This window comes from Leuciscus leuciscus (genome assembly GCF_965113295.1).
Source record: "Leuciscus leuciscus genome assembly, chromosome: 6".
Taxonomy (NCBI): Eukaryota; Metazoa; Chordata; class Actinopteri; order Cypriniformes; family Leuciscidae; genus Leuciscus; species Leuciscus leuciscus.
The window spans coordinates 9706105-9733050 of NC_138730.1; the positions used below are offsets into that span (position 1 = coordinate 9706105).

General features: G+C 41.0%; 1 protein-coding gene and 1 long non-coding RNA gene across 2 annotated transcripts in view; one reads left to right on the forward strand and one right to left on the reverse strand.

Moving 5' to 3' along the window:
• The window catches only part of LOC309501867, a 166198-nt gene extending 140233 nt beyond the window's left edge, over window positions 1-25965 (forward strand). The window contains exon 2 of the long non-coding RNA XR_014207015.1: window positions 25869-25965. This is a non-coding gene — a long non-coding RNA (uncharacterized lncRNA). The remainder of the gene's footprint in view (window positions 1-25868) is intronic.
• Window positions 1580-7843, reverse strand: LOC309501758 (uncharacterized protein). Its single transcript, XM_082174005.1, has 11 exons — window positions 6985-7843; window positions 6519-6615; window positions 6227-6404; window positions 5768-6044; window positions 5508-5685; window positions 5318-5394; window positions 5046-5232; window positions 4548-4796; window positions 4147-4318; window positions 3840-3988; window positions 1580-3769 (listed from the first exon to the last, which is right to left on the reverse strand). The coding sequence occupies exons 1-11, from the start codon at window positions 7075-7077 to the stop codon at window positions 3594-3596; spliced, it is 1833 nt and encodes a 610-aa protein (XP_082030131.1). The 5' UTR covers window positions 7078-7843; the 3' UTR covers window positions 1580-3593.
• Window positions 25966-26946: the final 981 nt, after the last annotated feature.

The window sequence follows — 26946 nt, forward strand, 5'->3', positions numbered from 1 at the left end:
GTAAAATTAAAATGATTTCAAGTACTTTTTACAAATATTTACAACAACAGGAAAACAATTCAAATTAATGGTACATAAATCAGATCAAAAAAAAAAAAAAAAATTATGTACACTTTCAGCTGAGCAGGGAGACCCTTATGGTGCTGCTGGACTGGGATGTGCTCCAAAATAGAGACCCTGGTAAGGCCTCCTGCTGGTGGGACATCATCTGGGATGGTCTCCAGAGTGTTTGAGTGCATATTTCCACTGTCCACTGCATTGTATATCAACAGGTTTGCAGGGCTGACTCAATCAACGGCTGCCATCTCACTGAGATATTTTCAGAAAGAGGGAAAAGTAAAAAATAAACTCAACTTTTTTCCTTATGCATTGTAACTTTACAATTCTCTTACTTGCCTGTTACAAATAGTCGTGGTCAATTAGCACCTCCTCCAGGGCAGACACCTCTGCAGACAGCTGGTCACGCCACGGAGCACCACTGACCGTCTCCAAACCGTGCTCCCCCTCATCCTCTGCATCATCCTCCTCATGCTCATCCTCAGGGGCCATGATGTCACCAACCCCAAGGCAGATGTTATGGAGGATGGCACAGGCTGTTATGACCTGAAATGGAATTAAGGAATAAATTAATATTTTTTAACAGATTGCGTTTATTATTTTGCAGTATTTTTAAAATGTATTTTTAATTCACTTACGTGAGGTACAAAGGTGTGGTGCACCTCCAGCGCTTGCAGGAAGATGGCCCTGAACCTGGTCTTCATCAAATGGAGCGTGCCTTGGAATGATGAACATTAAAGCGCTGGGCTCCCACACCCCGTACTGGCCTCTTGTAGGGAGTGATGAGGGGAAGTGGGTGTTGGAGACATGGGTACCCGCCGTCTGCGAGGATGAATTGCCCTGGAGGAGGGTACACTGACCTCCTGAACAGTGGGCTGTGGCGGAGCACTCGTGCGCCATGCACTGACCCGGGCCAGCCCACGTAGGTGTCAATGAAGCGGCCCTGATGGTCACAAACAGCCTGGAGGATGATGGACGGGAACAGTTTCCTGTTCCTGTAGCATTGACCATCAGGACCGCTTGGAGGCTTGATGCGGACATGGCAGCCGTCGATTGCTCCTGCAGCTTTCAAGAAAGCCCGGTGTCTTGCCAGCCCTGCAAACCCACGGAAAACTGCCTCCAGGTCTTCTGGGGTGTTTGGGAGGTGAATGACTTGGTGGCGAATGGCCACCACCTCCTCAGCGACCCGGTGGACAATGCGGTGGACAGTGGAACGAGGCATATCAAATGCTCTGGAGACGACCCTGTATGATGTACCACACGCGAGCCAGAAAAGAAATACCAGGGTCTCTATTGTGGAACCCCATTCGTGTTGCCGGTCATTTCTCAACAGGTCCAGCAGCACTCTCAGGGCCTCCCTGCTCAGCCGAAAATCAGGTCGAGTGTCTTCCATCTCATTAAAAAACCTGTCCAGCACTGGAACGTCCAGGTTTATTCTGCAGTACAGGGGTCTGGTCTTAATTAGGGAAAGAAGGAAAAGAGAAATTGTGTACCACATTGGGGAAAAACTTCTAGTCATATTTAAAACCTTACTTAAAGGGTAACTAAACCCCTGGTCAAAGCCTGACTCCACCCACTGACAATATTTGAAAAATGCTAGAAAAGTGGGCAGACCCCAGCGGAGATAGAGGGGACGAACCGAGGGCGGGGCTGAGCGGGGGGGCGTGCACCTGAGACCCGCAGTAACGGATTAATTGACAGCTGCTGTCAGACTCTAAAATGGAGAATGACTGGAGTGACGCAAGTAGCTTTGCAACAGAGCTGTCATTTGAAGTAGAGGACTTTTCTCCCCCACCTTCACCTGAAGTGGAGGAGGGTGAATTGTCTGAGGACACAGGACCAGGACCAGAGCCTTATCAATTCGAGCCGCTGGCTCAAACTGCGGTCTTAACTCCCGCATCGCGATCGGCATCCGACGATGCTAGCGAAGCAGCCGCGCAAGGGAGAATGGGGCCAGTGTCTGAGTGGTAAAACATTAGCATTATGGCTAAATTAGGCTAATGCTCATAGCAAATGCTAACGGAACTATCAAAAAATTTAAAACCCATGCATTTAGGTTAATTTTGGTATGATTTAGTGTTAATAATTAAGCGAAAAACAGATATTTCAAGTCTCCCTCTACAATTACAAATGATTGTCTCAACAGGTGCACCTGTGGGCACTGCAGCTCACTGTCCCTGGTAGAGAATGTCTGTTGTAGGGAGATACCCAAGGTATAGCTATGAAATATGACAAGACCAGAGTGTTAAGTCCAGTTAATTCGTTTAATAAGTACTATAACACAAAACCAGGGTTCATACAGATAAATAGGTAAACAAAAATAAAATAAGGTACAAAAAAAAAAAAAAAGTGCAGCAGATGCAATGACTGTGGAAACTTTAACCATTGAAAGGTTACTATGACAAAGATATCGCATTCAAACAGATTTTCCACCTCATGAATATGATTTACCTGAAGAATGAAAGCTGTATCATATACTTGGATATTTATGAACAATATCACACTCATAGCCATGCAAAATGGTTCTAAAGCTTCAGCCTATCTGATAAAGATATAATTTTGTGTGAAAAGATTGCTTTATCAATAAAATGAAACACTAATTTCACATATATTGTCTTTCAATAATTTAAGTTCCATTTCATAAATCATACATTTCAAGTCAAATTCAAGTACTTCCAAGCATTTTAAGCAGCTTGTACGAACCCTGAAAAAACACACACAAAAACACACAACCTCCACATACCAAATATTAAATAAATCATCCTAACAAAGTAGTAATAAACATTATCATGTTGTAGGTAGTACACAGGTGTGACCAGATTGGTGGAGTGGGCTGTATAACAGCACATCCAGGCTTTGAGCCAGTAGCACTAAACCCCTATGTGTTACAAGCTGTATATGGCACTTACGTCCAGTTATATGGTGAGATGGAAGAGACAGTTATAAACAGGTTAGTTCCAGAAAGAAAGGTTAAATTTTATATAAATAAATATAAAAAATAAGTGTATATAAAAATAATGAAATAATTTATTACAAATTTTTTATCCTACACTTCAACATACGTGCACCACCTGTCTTTCAGCGCTTATAGACACCTTGCGTATCGCAATGTCGTTAGGTGGTGTTGGGGGTACCTTGGCCAACATGTTCGGGTGGTCATACCTTCATGCGCTGTGACACGGATCAGGGAAGAGTTTCCTGAAGAAGGACCATACAGAGGTTTCCTTCCCCCACTGCATTTTTGAATATTTTTTTTATATATATTTTTTATAATATAAAAATAAAATAAAAATGAATTATAAAGAAGCATTTTTAACTGGAGTTACACACTACACAATTTAAAAAAAACATCAGCTACAAAACTCAAAATGAATATGTACCAACCTATTTCTGCCCTCTTTAGTCTAAATTTGAATCAGTAGCGCTTACACACTGGACTACCACCAAAAAAAATAAATAATAAAAGTGCAAACCATTTTTCTTGTATGTTGTAGATGACAGACAGGTGTGTCCAAGCTGGCAGAGTGGGTATAACCTCATGTGTTTTTAAAGAACCTTGACCTGTGTCTGCTCACTGCCTCCTCTTTGTCAGGCCGAATAAACTGAGCACACAGTTTTTCTGGGACAGCCATTTGTCCAGAGAAGTCCAGGTATGGCTGAGGGTCTTCCACCACATGGTGGAACAGCAGCTCCATTAATTTGTCAATGTAGCCTTCAGAAAGAGAATTATTATAATATACATTATATATTTTTCTGAGACAACTCTGACAAGTATAAGTTACCTGTGGTAGGATTGCTCTTCAGAGCTCTCACTGTGAATTCTCCATGCTTAAATTTTGGGAAAACGATTGAGTATCGCAGATCACCAGCTGCAGTGGCTGCCTGTGATCTGCCTGCATTTTCATTATAATGCATCGCAGCAAGCTGTAGTCTGAGATGAAAAAAATACATTAATCAATATTATAATGAAACAATCTCTAACATGACTTAAGATAAATATAATAAGTTACAAATGCGTTTTTTACAGGTTACAAAATTGTAGTGTATTTAGTAAGCAACACTAAAAGTGTAATCCATTATCTTGTTTACCTGCACAACATTCCTTTGAAGGAGAACACCACATTTTTGGCTGAGAACTTCAGAATGAGGCTGTGGAAACACTCGATTCCAGAGGTGTGGTATTCTGGACTGATTTTGTGCATGTCTTTAAGAAGACGTGGTGACAACAAAATTGCTGTGAATTTTTCACATGCTGCTGTGCCTAAACAAAATATTAAAGTTCTTAATACAACAGTTGATGACAGTGTGGCCGGAAAGCTTTAAATTCTATCACATTAACACAATATATTTCTCAATACTGTTTTATAATTTAGATTAACTTAGATTTAGACTTGTTGCAATGGAGATGTTGGAGATAGTTCAATATAAATCTAGAGAGTGACGTGACTACAAAATAAAATACATTAGCATTATAGCTTATCTGTACTTACTTGGTTTGAGCCAGTGTCTTGTCTGATCACCAACCAGAGGCTCATGGAGACAAGAAGGAAACAGGGCGTTTTCGTGGCAGTGGATGTTCTGAATGTGGTTTGCTACAGAGCTCCACTTGGCCACTACCTCCTCCCCAGATTTTGATGTGGTCGCAGACCAATAAAGGTGATTGACCACACTCTTTCTCCACAGCCCCACGTCCTGCAGTCCCTTACCCTTACTAAGGGCATCCATTTTTTTACCAAGCCCTGAACACAAAGAATAATAAAAACAATTACTGTAATCAGTGTTTCCCGCAGCACTTTATAGACCAAGGTGGTGGACTAACATTCAGTATAGGCTATATGATAAAAATAAATTTGTGATAAATTAACCTTTTTGGGGCATCTTAAAAAGTTCACTTTGTACAATCTCCCCGTATAATTGTCTACCACTTTAACTGAAAACATTTTTGTTAGAAATACTGGTACTGTTTTTGTTCTATTCAAAATACTAACCTTTTCCCATATGCCAAGGGTCGAAGTAGTGTCTAATGTCCTTTTTTTGCTCCCTCATAAATTTCTGTACCCCTGTGTGACGGTCAGTCACCAAAGACTGGACCACAACACCTCTTTCCTCCAGAAGAGACAGGCTTCTTTCAAATCCCTCCTTCTCCATCCGTTGGCTATTTCCAACTTCATTGCTCTGCAAAAACAAACAAATACTTTAGATCAGTGCACAGTATATAGTAATTCACATAACAAAATGTTTTCATTGTGTAGTTGTTTACCTGGACTAGTTGGATGTCTATGACCCTATTGGCTTTGAGGTCCATCATGGTGTAGCTTCCATATTTTGCTGAATGTCCTACAATTGTGTTATTTGCACAAAGCCAACGTCAACAAAGCCTGACAGCAGTCATTCATATATATATATATATATATTACACACACACATATAATTAATGAGTTATTTATTACCAGGTGAATCAGCTCTCATGTCCCCACCAAGAGTCACAGCCCCATCAGCAATGGCATTTTCAATAGCATCATCCTGCTCAATCTTCCACTGCCAGTTTATGGTTGGGATAAGGAGCTTGGCCTGATGCTTGTGGAAGCACGGCTCAGAGATCCCCTGGATTTTGAAGGCATCCAAGAACTAAAAGAAAAAAAATACATCTTCATATAATAACCTGAAGTGTGACGTGCAAATATGACAGCACTATGTTATTATCTCTCACCTTCGATATCTGGCAAAACGATGAGCCAGTGAACAGAACAGCTGCACAGAGCTGTAGGTTTCCCGCTGGTATATTGTTTACCATTGGCTGGCTCGACCAATCACTGGAGTACTCACAGTAAGCACAGTGCTGTTTGACACGGAGAAGTGTCCCAATGGTTGTTTGTGAAACAGCCAAACTCCGGGTGCAGACAGGGCATCTTCTAAAAAGCTCCAGCAGTTTATCTTCATAAACAATGTACTTAGTCACTTTGTGGGGTAATACTTCATTAGAGACTCTATGTAAAAGAATTTTTTTTTAAAATAAAAGCATAAATAATAATAATGTGGTTATGTAATGTGTATGTATTAGAAATAACTTAATGACAATCAATCAAAAGTATTTAAAAACAAGTAATAGCTAAATTAGAACATTCAAATATAGCCTAATTGAAAAACCTAACGGGACTAAACGCATTACCTTGTACAGTTCATGGAGCTCTCACTTCCATCTTGATGGTAGCTGGAGTCATCAGTGGACACCTCACATCTTTTCCTCTTTATTGGTGTAGAGGTTGCCCCGGGACACTCTGTGAAAGGCTCCATCAGTGTGCCAGTGTCACACGACACACTCCTGTTAGGCATTCTGGCCTGGGTGGCTGCACAAATTAAAAATAGATTTGTTATCAATAAGCAGCGACAGTACAAAACTAAATTATATAATCTTGACTATATGGTGAAACATTCAAAAGCTCCATAGTATACGAAATCACCTTTGCTTCTCCTCATTGGCTTCATGTTAGCCTGCACACCTGCAGATCTGGGGCTGACTGGTTCAGTCTGGCACCCAATTTCTCTGGTCATAGTAGGCTAAAAAAATAAATAAATTATGTTTTATGGTTTACAATTACAGTCTTATATTCAGTCATTTTAGAGATTTTAAAATGTTTATACATACTATTAGTTAATTAACTCACAAACTTCTGAGGTAATTTTCAACAGGATTATTATTACTATTATGCTATTTTTATTCCTCACAGGGTCGCAAGACGACGTAAAGTACATGCATCTGATAAGTTTTATCGAGTTGATGTCAATAGCGCGCGCTTTCTGTAGGCATATTCATATTTTGCCGCTATGTGAAAAAATCCAGCAGAATGCACCGGCGCGTTTGTCGACCCCAGAGGATTAACTTTAGCCTAACCATAAATTGTGATTAAAATATATATGATCACTCACCTCAAGACGCGGCTGCGGTGGTGGAGTCCATGCAGGAAGAGCAGCGTTTGGCACTGCGTCGCTTCTCAGCGCGAGCTGTGTGGAGAAGCCCATTTCCACCTCTATTGCGTTGGAGAAGCAATCCCGCGTAAAATGCAGGTTGCACACTTGAGCTCTAGGCGGGAACTCGCGGTCTTCCAGGCCAAGTGCATGCAACCACTGTCGCCTAATTTCCAAATCTGCTGGAAAGCTATGCAGTCCAGCAGTGCTGTTGCAACCAGCAACACTACACCTACGTACCCTCCTGACCACTGTACTAAATCCAGATAAATCTACGCTAACTTGAAGCTATCCTAACTGATGCAATACTTATGCTATACTAACTAAACTATGCTTCTAACAATACTACACTAACAACTATGCTAATTAACTACCTAGGCTACACGAAATAATCTAAATAACTATATAAATGCTATGCTAAATAGATGCTAAAAAAAATACTCTATCCTGATCGTTTTCAATACTCGCAATTCAAACTCCTGACTCGCTACAGTGGTTTTGATGAAACAAGATGGTTTTTATACTGCCAAGGGCGTGGTGAGCTCGTACCAAGGGCGTGGTGAGCTGGAACCTGCTTACGTCACGTAGTACCGCTTACGTCACGTAGTACCGCAAACATCCAATAGGAAAATTCAACTGCAATAGCCACCGTTCAACCTGAAGAGGGCAGCACTCAGACGTTTTTACACCATATATTGTAGAATTAAAACACTTTATACCCAAATGTCAAAAAAGTTACTTGAATCAATGAACAGCACTAATAAAGCCTCATTCTTACAGATCATTAACTAAAAAAAGTTTGTTTAGGGTTTAGTTACCCTTTAAGTAAATGTGTTATTTTGCATACTCTGCATCAAGAGTAAGAGTAAAAAGTAAAAGAGTAAAAGTAAAGAAGTAAAATGCAACATAGCAGTAATATTGATGCAAAACCATATATATATATATATATATATATATAGCAGCGTTTATACGCCCACGAATAAATATAATTAATTATTATTCATAACGGATTATGATCAATAATTTATATTTTAATTATTTTTAATTATTTTCAGAATTTACTGTAGCAGAATCAATTGTATGATTAGTCTATCAGTTCATCCCATGAACAGAAAGCATAAACAGTTATTAACTCTAGGAAATATAATATCTTCCTGGCCAAGAAAGAATTAATCCCCAGCTAACAATAAATTAAGAAATAATCACGGGTAAAAGCATCGGTAGCTTAGATCGAAGTTCAAGACAATAAAATGTATTAAGCAAATTAACACAAGTAATCTCTTTGTTCAAATACAAACAATACTTTATTGATTATATACTAACATAAAAGCTAATATCTAACACAAACACACACACACACACACACATTCATACGAGTTGCAGAAGGAAAAAGAGTAAGGAAAGATTAAGTTTTAAGAGTGAGTTTAAGAGTGAGATGATGAAATCACAAGTTTCTGCACTTATAAGGCATGACCTGGAACGAACCTTAAATCATTAATTTAACCCTTCTATCGTTTCTTAGACAGGTTATTCAATTTGTCTCCATACACCAGTTCAGCTCTTAGTCTGGAAATACTTGCTTGTCTTTGCTTTTGGGGATTCCCTTGTATTGCGTGAAAGGGGTTTTCCCGGTCCGTTGTGCCTGGGTCTGGGGCGGCCAGTCACGTGGTGTGCTGGCGGAATGAAAGTCTTTGTTTGAAGCTGGCTTTGCAGAATACACGTGGCTCGAAATCTTGTCGCAAAACTTAACTTAGAACCGAGACTCACAACGGAAAATAAAGGAAAACTTAGAAAAGAAAAGACAGCTTAGACGAGAGTAGTAAGATGGCTTGAATAAAACTGTTGAACCCGTTCTTCTGATCTTAATTTGGGTTCTTTGTCTCTGCGTTTACATGGTTACTCGTCTGATTGAGATCTGCATCCTTTTTCTGCCCATCTCTCTTGAGAGTGGTAGCAAAGCGTTTCTTGGGGGTGAACCCAGAGATAGAGAGCAGAGAGCAGAGAGAGCAGAGCTCTTCTCTATCAGAACATTTTGAACGAGCCGAGTTAGAGAGCAGAGAGAGTTTTGGGTCTAAGATTTTAAACTCAAAGTTGTCCAACCTCCAAGGATGAGTTCTGGCCAATTAGACACTGGCTAACTTTAGGAGGTGGCGTTCTTTTCAGTTCTGATCGTAAATTATCTTATCTGGGGGGTTTTCTTGCTAACAGAGAGAACAGATGCCACAGTTTAGACATGATCAGTATTATAAGAATATGAAACATTTTACACAGATTTCAATCAAGCCATCTTTTGAATCAAGAGCATAGGATCATACTGATATGAAACACAACACACTTTCATTCAAACATCTAACAGTTATAACATTACATGAGTTATATGGTATCTAAGCCTATTAAACACACATATAAGTTGCAGACACAAAATAGAGTTATGTAGTTGCATGATGTTTGATTGTAAGTCCATTGAAAATTCTTCTTGAATGAGTATTATGTATACTGTAGGAAAAATCTCAAGTTTTCTGGTTTAGAGAGAAACGGACTCTGTTTGTTCGTTCAGAGGTCTTAAAGGGGGAAGGGGTCAGGAATGTTGTGGGGGAAAACAACATCTGCTGGTATCGATCCGTCTTGCAAACTATCGAAGTTGACCAATAAAAGTCGTTGGTCCGCAGACTTCCTGGAGACTGTGAATGATTCATGGCTTTCGGTTTTCTAAGTTGAATCTGGAATGTGAGGACTCTTGTGTCAGACCTTGGTCTCTGTCTTTCTCTTAACCAATCAGTAATTTGGCAACAAAGCTAGCATTTGACCAGTTATGTGTTAGTGCTGGGGGCTCTTTTAAATAGCCAGACCGGTTGGCGCCTGGATCCTGTGACAAGATGGATGAGGATGGAAAAGTCCTGACCAAATCTTCCTCTTTGTTCGGCAGGAAGTGGAAAGTTTGAATTAATCTTCTGGAAGAAGATTAGTCTGCGTTTGGTTCATACCCATTGTCGCTACAATATATATATATATATATATGGTTTTGCATCAATATTACTGCTATGTTGCATTTTACTTCTGAATAGGTTGAAGGTTGTTACATTTAAAGTACTTTATATAGCCTACTGTTGGGTAGTTTAACTAAACGACCATGTTTTTTGTAGTATTGCTGTCCTGTGAGGGGAAAAAAGTACTTCAGTACTTTACATTTGTATGTGAATGCTTAACAAATGTAGTTCCTTACAGTCCACCATCACATTATTAACAAATTGTTGCTAACTAACTTATGGAGGTATTGTTGCCTAGCAACTGTGACAGCTGCAAATGATTATTTGCAGTAATGTGTATCCTAATTTTTTTTTTTTTTTGTTTAAACTGTGTAAAAACAAAACAGGGTTTAAAAACCTGTCAAAATATGTTCACCATGGTCAAGAGAATAAACTATATAAAATTTAATCTTGGTAAGATTTTAAGTCAACATTCAAACCATTTTGTGTATTTTGTATTTTCATATGTATCATTAGATTATTCAAGTAAGTTGAACCAATAATTAGCTACATTTAAAAGTGTAATCCGTCAATTAAGGACCAGCAAACCAGATAAATGTACCTGCCCATGGTCTTGGCAAAGCCTGAGATACATCACCCGGCGGCGCCGGCGATGAATCCCCACCATCTCCTCCAGTAACATATAAAAAATAAAAATAAAAATGAGCAATTCTGGCTCCATATTTACTCGTTTCAATTGCAATTTGAAATTTCACAAATGTCATGTAGGATGGCAGCTCTCCTCTCGCACCGTTTAAAAGGCGGTAATTGGGGACACCTGGTGGCTCAATTAGATATCCAATGAAGGCTACATTTGTAGCCTCCTTCGAAGGCCACGTAGGCTGCGTGCTTCGAAGTCTGCGTCCTTCGAAGGATGCAGCCTTCACATTGGGACACAGCTAAGGTGTGTGACTATGCCAATGAACTCTAGGAATGTTCATTCTGGTTAAGAAGTTTCATCCTGGATTTTTTTAATGATCTGAAATCAACCTTTTGTATTGGCTGAATTACAAAATCAGATTACAAGTTTTATTTTTTTCCAAAAGATTAAAATAGCAAAAGAGAACAATTCTGTATGTAATACTGCATCTTCTTAGAATCATATAATAATTTAAATGAAGTGAATTTGATAAATGCTTGGATAGTAATATTGTCTTTGTATTGTACACTATGCTCAGTTATGTCGTGAATCTAATGTCTTGCAACACAAAACAGCATTTTCCCACAACTCATGTGAGTTGTCACATTTATGACGTTTTCATTTTCAAGGTGACATAGTCAAGTCAAGTCAAATTTTATTTCTATAGCACATTTAAAAACAACAGAGTTGCACCAAAGTGCTGTACAGAACTACAATGTGCAAATAAAAAGCATCGAAATAGACAAGGCAAAATACAATTATAGACACATTACACCCGATACAATCCATTTAATAGATTATATAAAATCAATCAAAAGCGACTTAACTAAAAGCCAGACAGAATAAATAAGTTTTAAGAGCCGATTGAAAACTGACACTCAGTTTCAGTCAATCTCATGTTAATCTTGAATACCTATAGAGTAGTATTGCATCCTTCATATCTCCAAAAAGTCTTTAGTTTTATTATATTTATAAAAGAAAGATAGGCTGTACCGAGTCTTTCCGGAAAAAAGGAGCTGCTGGAGGTGTGCCGTGTGGGCGGAGCTAAAGAATCACGAGCCGTGATTACGCGCCGATAGCTAACAACACACAGACATTTGAAGCAGTTTTACTCACCGCCTGCGGTTCCAACGCACGACCGTGAACCTTTATTGTTGGGACTGCTCCATCCTAAGCATTAGACGATGTGCAAATCCGGCGTCGAACTGGGCCTTGTTTATAAAACAATCATCGTCGAAATGCAGGGAACAAACAAGAACACTTGCACAACTCCATCCACAAACTCCATCCACTGGTCCCTTAACGCTGGGTTATTTGGGAATCTGTGCAGGGTTGTCTTGCCCTGGCAACCAAAAACACACTTCTTTGGTGACATTGTTTATTTCTTTAAGTCCTTTGACTGCAGCGCAGCCGATGACTTCCCTAAAGCCGAGCACAGCGCTTTGATGGGCGTACTGCTTTCGCTCTCTCGCTCTGGTCTACGGGTGCGCACGCGCCCTTCCGGGAGAAGTGCCCTTAGGACCCGTATAAGGAAATTCCGCCGCATCTGACGTCACACACGCCCATACTTGTGACAAACCGGTAGTAGTATTTTTGGCACAGAAATACTCCATCAAACGTACAACTTAATTTTTGAAACTTTGTCCATGTTTAGCATGGGAATCCAACTCTTTAACCGTGTAAAAAACTCAGTATGCATGTGTTACGAAACTGCTCCGAGACTCAAAGAGGAGATCCAAATGCAGCTTTATTAGAATAATCAACAGGCAGGGTAAATCAGGGGCAGTCAGAACAATGAAGATAATCTCAAAGCAGAAACAGATAACAGGCAAGGGTCGAGGCAGGCGGCAGGAATCACAGTCCAATGAACAATCTGGGTCGAGACAGGCAGCAGAAGAATCAGAAGTCAGTATAAACAATCCAAGGTCAGTAACAGTTCAGCAAACTGCTTGTCTGAAGTTTAAAATCATTGGTTACCCGTAAGCCAATCACATAACGTTATGACGTGTGTTATGAGCCGGCTCAGCCACATCGAACTTCCACTGTAAACACATGTATGATGCGAAAACAAAACCATCGAGCGAAATACCGGAGTGAACATGGCTGTGAACGACTTTTGCAGATTATGTGAAGTAAATCTACGCATCTACGGTACAATCAGCGTCTACGTCACGGCTCTCAGCCCGCCCTCTGTTCGTTGATTGGCCGGCTGTTTTGAGGCCGGAGGAAAACTGAGAGATAGGTCGCTATATCAGACTGAGTACAGAAGCGAACTGAAATTGAGTGGAAGTACGAAGTCTGACGTAGTCAGGCTACAAGAAAGGAGCGCTATTACATAAAGAGAAGATGTGAAAATTTCACAATGAAGGGTAATGGTGTATTAAGTTGGTCTCACCATAAAAAAGGTAATGCAACTCTGACCTTTATTTATTCATTTAACATGATTACATTTGATGGAGAGCTGCATTACATCTGCAGGAGAAAAAAGGACAAGAGTCAGCATTTAGCTAAAGTTGTCTTTTCACCCAAGGAGGCGCACAAGGTCTTTGTGGAATTCCACACAGGCCCTCTTGGTGGACATTGTGGAGTTGAGGAAACTCACAATGCCATAATTCTTTGATTTTACTGACCTGGAATGAAACAGGACATCAGAAAGTGCATAAGTTAATTGTTAAAAATATCATTTTTTTTTTTTTTTACTACACTAACTCAATTAAAATGGTCATGACCCACCTCTCTTTCAGATAGCTCAGTGTCCTCAGTGTCAGGCTAGGAAAAAATCAATAAAGGAGAAGAAGACTGTTGTAGAGTAGTTGTATGTATTAAAATGCGTGATTACACATTGATGACACTTCCGGTGGCGCTGCACTGCTGGCGACACGGACTCATGCTGTTGCTGACATTCTTAATGCGTTGAGAGGACAGGATACTTGTTTTGACATTTTTTCAAGTTTAAAGCAAGTCGATGAAATGGCGATAATCACATGGCTCTTTAATGGGTTGTTTATCGTGCACCTGGCGTCAGTTTGTTACTCACACACAACGGCGCCTAGGAGCAATGACCCAACACTAACATACACAAGAGAGGATCTGCTTCTGTACCGTTCTGCTGATTACAATATACCTGTGGACCTTCCGGACTGCTTGAGAGCACGGAAGGTGGAAAGCAGACGCCGGTGGAAAAGAGGGCACAGAGGTGGTGTCAGACGGCGTCTTTGACGACGAGGATGCAGACCTCGGTTATACCTGCAATAATCCTGAGCAACGTCAGATCGTTACAACAAAAGATAGAAGAACTACGCATCAAAGCTAGAGCCTACTTTGAGTATCGGGAGGCAGGTCTTCTGGTGCTTACTGAAACTTGGCTTCGCCCAGAGATGCCCAGTTCGTTGATAGAGGTACTAGGCTTTTCTCCTATTCGGGCAGATAGATCTGTCACCTCTGGGAAGAGCAGAGGCGGTGGCATCTGTGTGTTTGTAAATGACCGCTAGTGTAGCCATACGACAGTTAAATCTACGGTATGTAATCCGGACATCGAACTTTTATGTTTAAGCTTGAGACCTTTTTATCTTCCTAGAGAGTCTGGGAATATTTTGATTTGTGTTGAGTATGTCCTCCCGTCGGGCAAAGCGGCAAACACCGTGGACGTCATAAGAGACAGTATTCAAGTCCAAACCTGTGATTAAAAGCGTAAATGTGTGGTTGAAGGACAGTGTTGAATCTTTGAAAGGTTGTTTCCTCTGCACCGATTGGGAAGTTTTTCAAAGCGATGATATTGATGAAACTACCGTGGTAACTACAGATTACATAAAATTTTGCACTGATAATGTGGTACCCAAAAAGGAGGTGCTCACTTACGCTATGAACAAGCCCTACATAACTAAGGAAATGAAAGACTGTATTAATAGAAAAAACTGGCTTTTCGTAATTAAGATCGTCTCGCAGTAAGTTTGGCTCAGAAGGAATTGAATGGACTATTGAGAGAGGCCAGGAAGAACGTTTCAGGTTACGTATGTAACCCTGGTTCCCTGAGAGGGAACGAGACGCTGCGTCGAGACGCGGTGGGAACGCCTTGCGTGATTGCGTCGTAAAGCACGTGTATAATCAGTCCAATGGAAAGACGAGACGTCATAGGCGGGTGACGTCATCGACCAGGAAACTATAAGGCAGGCCTGCTGACACAGATCGCGTTAGCTTCTGAAAAGCCGAAGCAAGTCGATCACAGGCATGCAGGGAGTATGGCAAGGCGACGCAGCGTCTCGTTCCCTCTCAGGGAACCAGGGTTACATACGTAACCTGAGACGTTCCCTTTCAAGGGAACTCGAGCTGCGTCGAGACGCGGTGGGAACCCTATACCCACGACGCCCTATGACAAATGCCTGTTCTGTATGAAGACCATGCGCATACTAGGAAACAAGCACCCTAGACCCTGGAGTGGAGCCTAGGTCCAAGTCATAAAATCTAACAAATGTATGCGGTGAGGACCTGCCTGCCGCATTACAGATGTCATAGAGTGAAACTCCTGATAATGAAGCCTTAGAGGCAGCCATACTCCTGGTAGAATGGGCCGGGACAGCCAAAGGTGAAGGCTGTCCGGCCGCTTCATAAGCAAGTGAGATAGCCTCAACTACTCACTTGCTCATTATCTGTTTAGATGCAGGGCAACCTATCTTAGGTAACCCGAAGCAGACAAATAACTGCTCTTATATATACGCCACAGGGCAGCTCTGTGGACATAAGCATCCAAAGCCCAGGCAGGGCATAACAGATTAACCCCCTGAGGTCTACGGTATCGCCGGCGATACCAGCTCGCTTTTTTTTTATTAGTGTAAAAGAAACTCATAAATACTCAGTTGACTTTGATTTTCCATAGGAGTTTCATACATCAATCGATTCTGTTAAATGTGTATTATTTTTGTGTATACTCACAATAAAAACAAAGTGTTGTGCTTTTTGCCAAATAAAGAAAAATAAACACGAAGCGAGTTCTGCCTTCTCTCTGCCAGTGTAGTCCATTCTGAAACGCGTCCGAAAATTAACAATAACTCAGCGAATACTCAGTCAAACAGACATAGAGACACACAGGCATGAAGATTGAATTCTCTTCTTTTAAATGAAGTAATTTATATAAAAAAACAATTATTCTCATCTTGTGAAATCTGTATTAAAAGAGAGCGATTCCAGTCGAGCTCATCTCATCTCATTACGTTATAATCGGCCCCGCCCACGGAGAGCGCGCGCTATTCAAACGCAAATGACTGAGGCAATCCTGTGAACGCCCCACATCAGCTCGAGAAAACACACAAGTTTATTTAGATCATTGTTTACACCGTCTTGCAGCGCTCTGAGGAATAATACTAATGGAAAATGTCCCTCAGAAGTGCGGGTATATCGAGGAGCGAGCTGAGGAATACAAGTAAGTTTTTTCCTTCTCACGTGAATTTCTTCACGTGGGTTTCTGTTTATGAATGAATAAACGGCATGAATGCGCGCTGTTTACCACAGCTGGCAAAGACAGTTAAATTTAAATCGCGTGTGTGAATGAATGATGATGTTTTAGCAAACTGTATTGCTATACTGAGATAAGTAAACATCGACTGAATGTTGAAATAAAATGTAGGCTATTTGTATAAGCAACGTATTAAACTGCAAATTAACAATATGCCCTAATATTTCATGAAAACAACGTTACAGTCAGACGAAATATGAAAGACAACATTTTGTTGACCAGATTTGGGTACAGTTTTTACTGTAGAATATACTGCCACATCAAATAAGCTTTTGTTTAGCCATTTCTATATATAAAATACTATTTTTGTCAAAAATAAAGTCATCAACTAAGATGTTAGCTGTTCCAATGTTGGTTATATTCAAACTAATGAATACATAGATAAAATGTAGGGCCTATAATCATTTTTTTTTACAAAGAAAGAGTACACTTGAAATATTGTTGAAATTGTAATTATTGTTGTAATTGTAACCGTTTTAATAAAATAGCAAAACATACAAGATAGATGTAAGCAAAATCTTAAATGGTCAATATAAGTCTTCTTCTAAATATATATTTTGTCCTTGCATTGTGGCTCAGTCAGTGTCACACCTGAGTGAATGGCTAATTATGCAGAGTGGGTGTATTCTAAGGTGTAAACCACTCCTCGTTCACGCCCCCTCGCATATTGGCTTTCCAAGCAAAACCTGTTTTACATCAATTTAAATCAATGTATGGTTTTATGTGAACGATAAAGCAAGACTATTTTCACATAATTTTGAAGAAAAAACTATAGGCGACGACATCCATAAGTCAAAAGTCTTATTGCCACATATTTAGTATGTGTTTTGTGGCCTTATTTCAAAAATTTTAATTTTTAGTTTTTTCGATAACCACGCATAAACATTATTCTCTCAAAAATGAAAACATGTACATACATGTGGCTCACATATTATTGTAGTCCTGTTTGTGCTATATAGAGTGAATTTACACCTTTGCCATTAATATGTTTATAAGCAACTGAAAAAAGCACAAATGTCAGAGCATGTCAGAACACCCCCAGGGCCCAAAAAAACGCTCAGACTCCAGAGGGTTAAGTTTTTCCTGATCTGGAGGTGGAGGACAGAAGGCCTGCAGCACAAATGACCCGCAAATTTAGTAGGGACCTAGGAATACAACCCGACAAGGGGTGAAGAAAGACTATCACCATACCAGGTGCAAATCCAAGTACGTGCAGGCCTCAGCCTCATGTACCACGGAGAAGACGAAATAAGAATCTCTCCTCAGAGATAACCCAGCAAAGAAACATTCATTGCAGAAATCAAGTACTGTACCATAGGGCAGATAGCAAGATTCAGATATTCAGTCTTCTCGTGGAGGGAGCTCTAGACTGGAGTATGGTCTCCACGACCTCAGTCGAGAGACCTGAATCTATGAGCTGGGCCCCCTCAGAGGCCGAGCCCATAGTATCCATAACTCCGGATGAGAGTAACTCCCGGGAGCAAAGATATCGGGAAATGCGTACAGGTGTAGCCTCAACCACACCTAATACGTTGCATCCAGTTCAAGCAGAGCTGGATGTGTCAGGGAGAACCACATAGGGCAATGCGTTGTATAAAACGATGCGAAAGATAGACTTGAGTTTTGACCGAAGTTCTCCCAAAGGAGCTCCACCACCTCAGGGTTAAGTCTCCATTCCCCGGGCCTCAGCCCCTGCCTCAACAGGATATCTGCTCTGATATACGAGACCATCAGTGTGTTGTCCGGAAGGACAAGCACATGGTGACCTCTCAGGTCTGGCAGGAAGTATTTGAGAGCTCGAAATACCGCCATCATTTCTAGCCGATTTATGTGCCAAGAACGTTGATGGTCCTGCAAAAGACCTTTCGCCGAGCGGCCACTCATGACCGCCCCCCATCCCGTGAGGGAAGCATCCGTCGAAAGCGTTACGCATCGACAAGAAGCCCCCAGCACTGGGCCCTGGGCGAGGAACCAAGGTTTCTTCCACATGACCAAGGCACGAAGGCATCGCCGCGTGACCTTGATCGTGCGAAATGGATTTCCCCTCGGAGAAAACCCCTTGATCCTGAGCCACCACTGCAAAGGTCTCATGTACAAAAGGCCAAAAGTGATTACGTTGGACGCAGCTGCCATGAGCCCCAACAGTCTCTGAAACTGTTTCACAGTGAGTGACTGGCCTAGTTTTACCCCCTTTACGGCTGTGAGAATCGCAGAAATACGTGCAGGAGACAGACGTGCTTGCATTATTGTTGAATCCCATAAAACACCCAGAAAAGTGGTCCTCTGAGCTGGGAGGAGCACACTCTTCTTGGCGTTGAGCCACAACCCCAACCTCTTTATGTGAGACAGAACGACATCTCGATGCCGAACTGCCAACTGCTCGGACTGAGCTAAAATCAACCAATCGTCGAGATAATTTAATACGCGAATGCCCTGGAGTCTCAGAGGAGCCAGAGCTGCATCCACGCATTTTGTAAAGATGCGGGGTGATAAACCTAGGCCGAAGGGAAGAACCCAATACTGGTATGCTTCGCCCCGAAAGCAAACCTCAGGAACTTCCTATGATGAGGATGGATAGATACATGGAAGTACGCGTCCTTCAAGTCTATTGTGACAAACCAGTCCTCGGACTGAATCTGTTACACAATCATATTAGCGTAAGCATACTTTGAACTTGAGAATCTGAAACCTGCTGTTTAATTGACGCAGGTCTAGAATAGGACGCAACCCCTCACCCTCTTTCGGAACAATGAAGTAACGGCTGTAAAACCCTGACTGTCTGCTGGGAGGAGGAACCCCTTCTATAGCTCCTTTTGCAGAAGTATCAGTACTTCCTGCTCCATAACCAGAGCCTGCTCAGGGTCCACCACTGTGGGGAGGACCCCTAGAAATCTGGGTGGACGTATAGTGTGCAGGACCCACTGAGAAATATATGGCAGTAGTTTCCACGCTGCCAGAAATTCTACTAGGAGAACCAGTCTCTCGAGACTGGCCTCTGGATTTGGTTTAACAGTCACTTTGGTGCCCTGAAGCGGCGAACCGGCAGGGAACAACCGAACTGACTGTTCTATGCCCCTCCTCGGAGGATCATATGGGGACGCTGACACCTCGGTGCCCTGAACGGAGAACCGGCAGGGAACAACCGAACTGGCAGCGCTGCGACCCTCCTCAGAGAGTCGCACCCCAGAGGGTGCCGAGGAGAAACGATTTCTCAAAACCGTCCCTGCCCCGGAGGAACCTTGAGAAGCCTCATAGCTTCAGCGTCAGGACTTCTTGTCTAAGTTTTAATAGAGATAACGACAGTCCTCAGATCTTGCCTCCCTCTAACTAGCTTTGTTCCTATGACCCTCCTCGGAGGATCGCTGGAAAAAAGCAGGCACCTCGGCGCCCTGAAACGGCGAACCGGCAGGGAAACCGAAATGACTGCTCTACGACCCTTCTCGGAGGATCGTTTGGGGACGCTGACACCTCGGTGTCCTGAAACGGCGAACCGGCAGGAAAACCGAACTGGCAGCGTTGCGACCCTCCTCAGAGAGTCGCACCCCAGAGGGCGCCGAGGAGAAACGATTTCTCAAAACCGTCCCTACCCCGGAGGGGACCACCCTCAGAAGCCTGCAGCCTCGGTGTCAGGGCTTCTTCATCCAAGCTATTTTAGAGATAAAACAGTCCTCAGATCTTGCATATCTCTAACTGGCTAGACTGCGACCGCCACCCAGGTCCCCCTCGATTGTGGATGAGCCCGAATGGCGACGCTCTGTTTTGCTGCATTTTATTTATGCTGCGAGGAGCTTTAGTAGGCTGAGACTGCTCCCGCCCAGCAGTCTCAGGAACATTAGATCGGTGAGGAAGAAACCTCTGGAACGCCGCTGAATAATTTATTCTTCGTTTTATTGAAAGCAGAGCGTCCAGAAGAAAAGACATATTTTATCTTTATTTTTCTTTACATCAGAAAAACTATATATATATATATATCACTCTGTGGCCACCAGCAGGAAAACAACCGAACTGGCAGCGCTGCGACCTTCCTCAGAGAGTCGCCCCCCAGAGGACGCAGAGGAGAAACGATTTCTCGAAACCGTCCCTGCCCGGTATAGTTATCTGTTGCGCGACGCAATTCTCGAATAGCGTCAGTGCTGACATCCTCACATTCATATGTGTCCTTATATACTTTACCCACCAGTGCTGCCTTTTTTTTTTTTGATGGCTGGTGGGTAACGTCGGGGTTATGATGACGCCGACTCGGGAGAGAGATAGCTCACAAGCGTCTCTTAAACTCGAGGCACTGTCATACCATGATACTTAATACCCATAACATTACTATAGTAGAAGTTTGGGGATTAAACACATAAATAGAAACCGGTTTATTCCACGATCTCGACACCTCAGTGTGGAGATAGGGAAAAAACGGCATTCCCTGACGAGGAGGCTGAGATATAGAGTTTTCCTTATATTTTCACTCTCATAATAACCGGCTGGCCAGTAATATTTAACTTAGCAACAGCACTAGATAAAACCTCCTTTTAATTTTTTTTTATTTTTCTCCTCTTTATTCAACAGAGTTATGAGCTGACTTATTTATTTATTGAAAACTCATAAACATCTGCTTTATTCTTTATATATATATATATATATATATATATTAATTGTTTTGTTCTCTTAACAAAAACACTAACGATACCAATTCCTCGGAACTGGAAATCGCAGCATGAGTGCCTCATCCCGGGGAGGAGAAACCGCAGAGCGTGCTTTTCCCCGAGATAAGGCACTGGATCTAACAGGTGAAGGCAGAGATAGGGCGGGGCCCGTTTCAAACCACGCTGTTCGATCCATTCGCGATCCCCAAGATGCGCGTTGACGCCGTGCCTCGGCAGCAGCGGGACCCGTGCCTCGGGGAGCGTGCACCGAACCGTCCTCCTCGAAGAACGGCCGGCGGGAGCGGAGCGTCCTCACGGACAGCTTCTCGCAATGCTCACAGTCAGCCCCCTCGAGAACTGACTGTTGGCATGCTCCACTCCCAAACAAGCAACACAAAGCTGAATTGTGTGTCCCCACCTGTGATATAACGTGGGCAGGGAACAACACAACGCTTGCTTGCTCTCTTTTGCCATAATATATATATATTGCAACTTGACAGACAACAATAAATATGACAAGGACAGAATACACAGATCGCTTGCTGAAGGCACAGAAGCTAACGCGATCTGTGTCAGCAGGGCTGCCTTATAGTTTCCTGGTCGATGACGTCACCCACCTATGACGTCTCGTCTTTCCATTGGACTGATTATACACGTGCTTCACGACGCAATCACGCAGGGCGTTCCCACCGCGTCTCGACGTAGCTCGAGTTCCCTTGAAAGGGAAACACAAATAACTCCTGGAGAACAAGCTGAATCTGTCTAACCCTAAACAGCTTTGGGATTCTATGAAATCCATAACTAATATGTGACCCTGGACCACAAAATCAGTCTTATGTGTCATTTTTTCTAAATTGAGATTTATACATCATCTGAAAGCTGAATACATAATCTTTCCATTGATATTAGGTTTGTTAGGATATGACAATATTTGGCTGAAATACAACTATTTGAAAATCTGGAAACTGAGGGTGCAGAAAAATATCGAAATATTGAGAAAATCTCCTTTAAAGTTGTCCATTTCTATTGGCGATTGTGCTGCATCCACTCACAAAAAAGCATTTTTTATATATTTAAGGTGGGATATTTACAAAATATCTTCATGGATCATGATCTTTACTTAATATCCTGATGATTTTTGACATAAAAGAAAAATCAATAATTTTGACCCATACAATGTTTTGTTGGCTATTGCCACAAATATACCCGTGCAACTTAAGACTGGTTTTGTGATCCAGGGTCACATATGCAGCCTTCAAGGAAATTTGTATCTACCCTTGATGATTTACAGAAAGCCAATGATTTAAACAATTTTTACTTAAGATTTGAGAAGTGCGGGCATATTCCTGTGAATCGCATTAGCGATATGGAGTCGTCTTCTGGTGTTAATAAAGAAAAGTTGCTGATTGATGCTAATCAGATCAACTACTATTTTAAACATATTTGTCCTAAGAAATTGGCAGGCCCTGATGGAATTTCAGCCTACATTGTTAAACAATGTGCAGATGAACTGACTATATTTCAACAATCTTTGGATACTGGTATTGTTCATAGCCTTTGGAAAAGGGCTGTGATCATGCCGGTTCCAAAGATAGTTAAGCCCGTAGATAATAATGATTTTAGACCGATCGCGTTAACGTCTGTGGTTATGAAATGTTTTGAAAAGTGCATTGTGTTTATGTTAAAAGCTATCAATTTCTATCAATTTAGATCCTTTACAGTTTGCCTATAGACAAGGGAGGGGAACTTACTTAATTCTGAAGCATTTAGAGGCTCACAAAGCTTATGCTCGTTTACTTTTTATCGATTTTAGCTCTGCTTTTAACACTATTCAATCGCCCTTGTTAATTACAAAGATGGAGCAGCTGAGTGTAAACCCATCTATCATAAGGTGGTATTTATCTTTCTTAACTGATAGAACTCAGAGTGTAAAAGTAAACAGTTGTCTTTTACAACAAAAGAACATTAGCACAGGTTTTCCACAAGGCTGTGTCAGTTCACCAATTCTTTTTACAAATTAATGTTCAAGTAAGCATTCACAAAACTATATTTTTAAATATTCAGATGACACAGCCATTTTAAGTTTTCTTTATGGAGATGATAATATTGGCACCATCTACCAGCCAGAAATAAGCAGGTTTGTTGACTGGTGTGATAACAATAATTTAATAATAAATACAAAGAAAACGGGGGAGATTATATTCGACCCAAAATGTATAGGTGACCATCGTCAAGGGGTTATAAATGACCAAAACATCACTCAAACGCAGACTTACAAGTATTTGGGTGTTTATATAGACAGCTCACTTACTTGGAAAACACACACTGAATGGGTTTGCACTCGTCTACACCAGAGACTATACTTCTTATGCAGATTACGTCTTTGTGGGGGTAATAAGAAGATTATGATGCTGTTTTACAAAGCTGTTTTAGAAAGTATCATTAAATATGGTGTTACGGAATGATTTGGGAAAATAACTGTCCAGCTTAAATCTAAATTAGTACACCTGGTGTTGACAGTATTGAAAATTGTTGGGCAAGAAGAATATTTTAATCTGAATCTTCAATACTTATATGAGAGCTGCATTCTTAATCAGGTACAGAACATTTTGGGGGACCAAACTCACTTCTTGTATTAATAGTATGAACTGCTTCCCTCTGGTAGAAGATACAGAGTCTCAATGTGCAAACTAAACCGGTATAAGAATTCCTTTAAGTATGCTATATATAAGTTGAATAAGTGTTATGACTTTTATATGTCCATGCAGCAACATGTAGTCCACAACAAATTTTCATTCGAGGACAATAAAGTATACTACTACTACTAAAATGCAAATACAACAAACTTCTAATACGTAATAGCTTTAGTCCTGATTGTTTAAAACATTGATTTTCATTTCAGGTCACAGAAACACTGGAATTAATTGGGATGGAACTGATAGGCAAGTTAACTCCAACTGAAAATGGCCACCGATATATATGTGTCATGGTGGACAATTTTACCAAGTGGGCTGAAGCCTATTCTCTAAAAACAAAACAAAAGGGTCATGGGGTGCATCCTAGAATTATTTTTATTTTTTCAAATTTGGAGCACCGAAGCACCTTTTAATAGATCAGGGAAGAGAGTTTGTCAACAAGGTTGGTTCAAAACAACACAAATCAAGTCAAAATAAATAAATATGACCATAAGAAATATCTGAAAAGTTTTTTATTTTTATTTTTTTTTATCAATTTTAGCCTGTGTGAGAGACTGGCCATCACCAGGAGTCTGTGTTCTCCCTATCATCCCAGTCAAATGGCCTTGTTGAGAGAATGAAAGGCACAATTCAAAGGCAATTTACATATGTACAGGCACATGTTCAGTAGTTTTTTCATGATTACATTTCATGATTGTCTTTTTGATTGTTAATGTCCAGAAGCCAGAACCAAAAATGATTAGGGAAAATCCTTCAACATGGCACCTGCAACTAAATGCAACAATGTTCGCACTAAGAACAAAAAAACAACTAACAACAAAGTTTTCCCCATATTATTTAATGTTTGGGAGAGAGGCACGGTCTCCATGTCAGGTACCAAAGGATTATGAGTTTAGTGATGTGTAATGATGACACTTGATCTTGAAAGATGTGAATAATCATTGTGAATGTCTTACGACATCTGTCATGGAAAGGTGAAAGCCATGGTTGCAAGTGAGCTGCTCTCTGAGGGGTTGAGCGATAGGAGGGAGAAAATGGATGTTGTAAAACAGAACAACACAAAGAGTCAGAGGAAAGTATGGAAGCGAAAGATGGAAAGAGGGCAGGAGGACAACTTCATGCCTGGGGATAAAGTGTTGGTGAGGAATGTGAGAAAGGAGAAAGGAAAGGGTGGAAAAATGGACAAAGACATGCTTGGTCAATTTAAAATGGTTAAAATCAACAAAAAAAAATGTTGATGTGGTTTCGACAAAAAAAAAAAAAAAAAATTCAAAGTGGATCACTTAATAAAGTATATGGAGCCTGAGTCTCACATTCCCCAAAAAATGGATCCCATCAACCCCTCTCAGTCCTCCAGTCAGTCCTCCTCACCCTGCAACTCTTCCATCTCCTGCCAATCCTCCTTCTCTTAGTTTCACAAAGGATCTATCAGCCCCAATAAGCCACACCAGTCAGTGTCTGAAGGTTCTTTCCTCACCTCATCCCAGCACTACTAACTTAATTCACAATACAATGGCACAAACACAAATGAACCCAGGCCCACCAACTCCTCACTCTTGCTCCCCAGACACCTAGCCTGTGTAAACATATTCGGAAGAACAAGGTAAAAAGTGGTTTGGTTATATTTCACTGTGCCATAGCTCTGAATTTTACTTTGTAATCATTGTGCTTCTTTTAGTGATACATGACATATGGGAGGGCAAGAAACAGAAAGAAAGTGCTGTGGAGCAAAATGGGCTCCAAAAAAATTGTACACCAAGAACCTGATGGGTCTGGCACCAGGCAAACGGTTAGAAAGTGAGGTAGGGTTGCATTCTCAATGTTTGTATGGTTACCTTTTTTGTGTTTTGGTTCCTTGTTTTACCAATCCAATAGCCCTTAATTTGATTCTTTTTGTAAATGGGTTGTGAATGGTTATCTACACAATCTTAAAAAACGATTAAATGTGTGAAAATGGCATACTTAATTGATTCATACCAGATGACTGCAATCTGGAAAGGAAGCCAAAAGGGCTGGATAAAGGTTTTTGTATTTAAACACAAACTTTAAAGTGTTTTAGTATATTGACATAGTTTTTTTAAAAACTGCTATTATATTGTTTGTAGCTTGATCCATCCAGTTATGATATTCTTTTCGGGGTGGTTTGTGCCAACGACAACCATTGGAAGTTTATAATAAGTAACTTTCTAAATTGACACAGAAGTAGACCCATTAATTAATAGATGGTAATGAAGACTTAATAGTAATTATCTAATGACAGTTAATGTTTGTTTTAGGCAATGTTTCCAAAACTGTCCAATCAATATATATTGACCCTTTTGGTCAATAACTTTATTAAAGGGGTCATATAATGGTACATGCACTTTTACAAGCTGATTGTACTGAAATGTGTGTTGGCAGTGCCTGTACACAACCATCATAAAATGATAAAAATCCATCCAGTGGTTTTTAAAAAATCTTCTTATATGTTTCCTCCCATCTCAAATCAAGCTGTTCGATTTTGTGACGTCACAAAATCGACGCCCCTCCCACGATGGTTGATTGACAGGAGCGTTTCAACACAGACCCGCCCTCGTGAGCGAGCTGTCAATCATAGCCCGCGCTGACCGGCGCGTTCAGTGTTGATAGCTGGAGCACTGAGTAGAATGGCGTTTAAGCGATTGTGGTGTTCTGTTCTTCGGTGCAATAACGAACACAGCAGTCATGTTGATGTTCCTAAATCCGTACAGCTGAAGACACAGTGGCTGAGTTTGTTTTCGAATGGAATATTCCCCACGATCAACGTCAATGCTTTCATGTTTGCGCGAATCATTTCACACACCAGACTGCTTTACAAACGAGGGTCAGTAAAAAGCTGGTTATTTGCTAAGAAGCTGCTCCTGAAAAAAGGATCAGTACCAACTATTCGTGTTCCTGCTGCACCTCCAGAAGCACTGAAGTGAGTGTAACATTTTATTGACCTTTATATTAATCTTTGCAAATCGCTTGCACGCTTCATGATGAATGCGGCTATTTTTACACTCAGGGTACATTACAGCATGTTTTCTATGTACGACGTTCTCAATATAATTCATAATCCCATGTTTATAATGAACAACGCATTATGGTTATTGTGTTATTGTGTTACAAACGGTGTCCGCACAGAACAGAGGGGCGGGGTGGGCAAAGCTCATTATCATTTAAAGACACATGCACTTAAACGGCGTGCTGAAAACAGAGCTGTTTTTGACCAGGTAAAATGAGTGTTTTCTTACAATACTAATGAGAATTTTTAATTAAAGTATATTACAAACTTTTAATTTAGACCCTAAAGAATCATACTATATTAGCTTGTATAAAAATGACATTATATGACCCCTTTAATAAAGTTTTCTGGGCATGATTTGACTCCCTCTACATATTATAGATGACCTTTCAC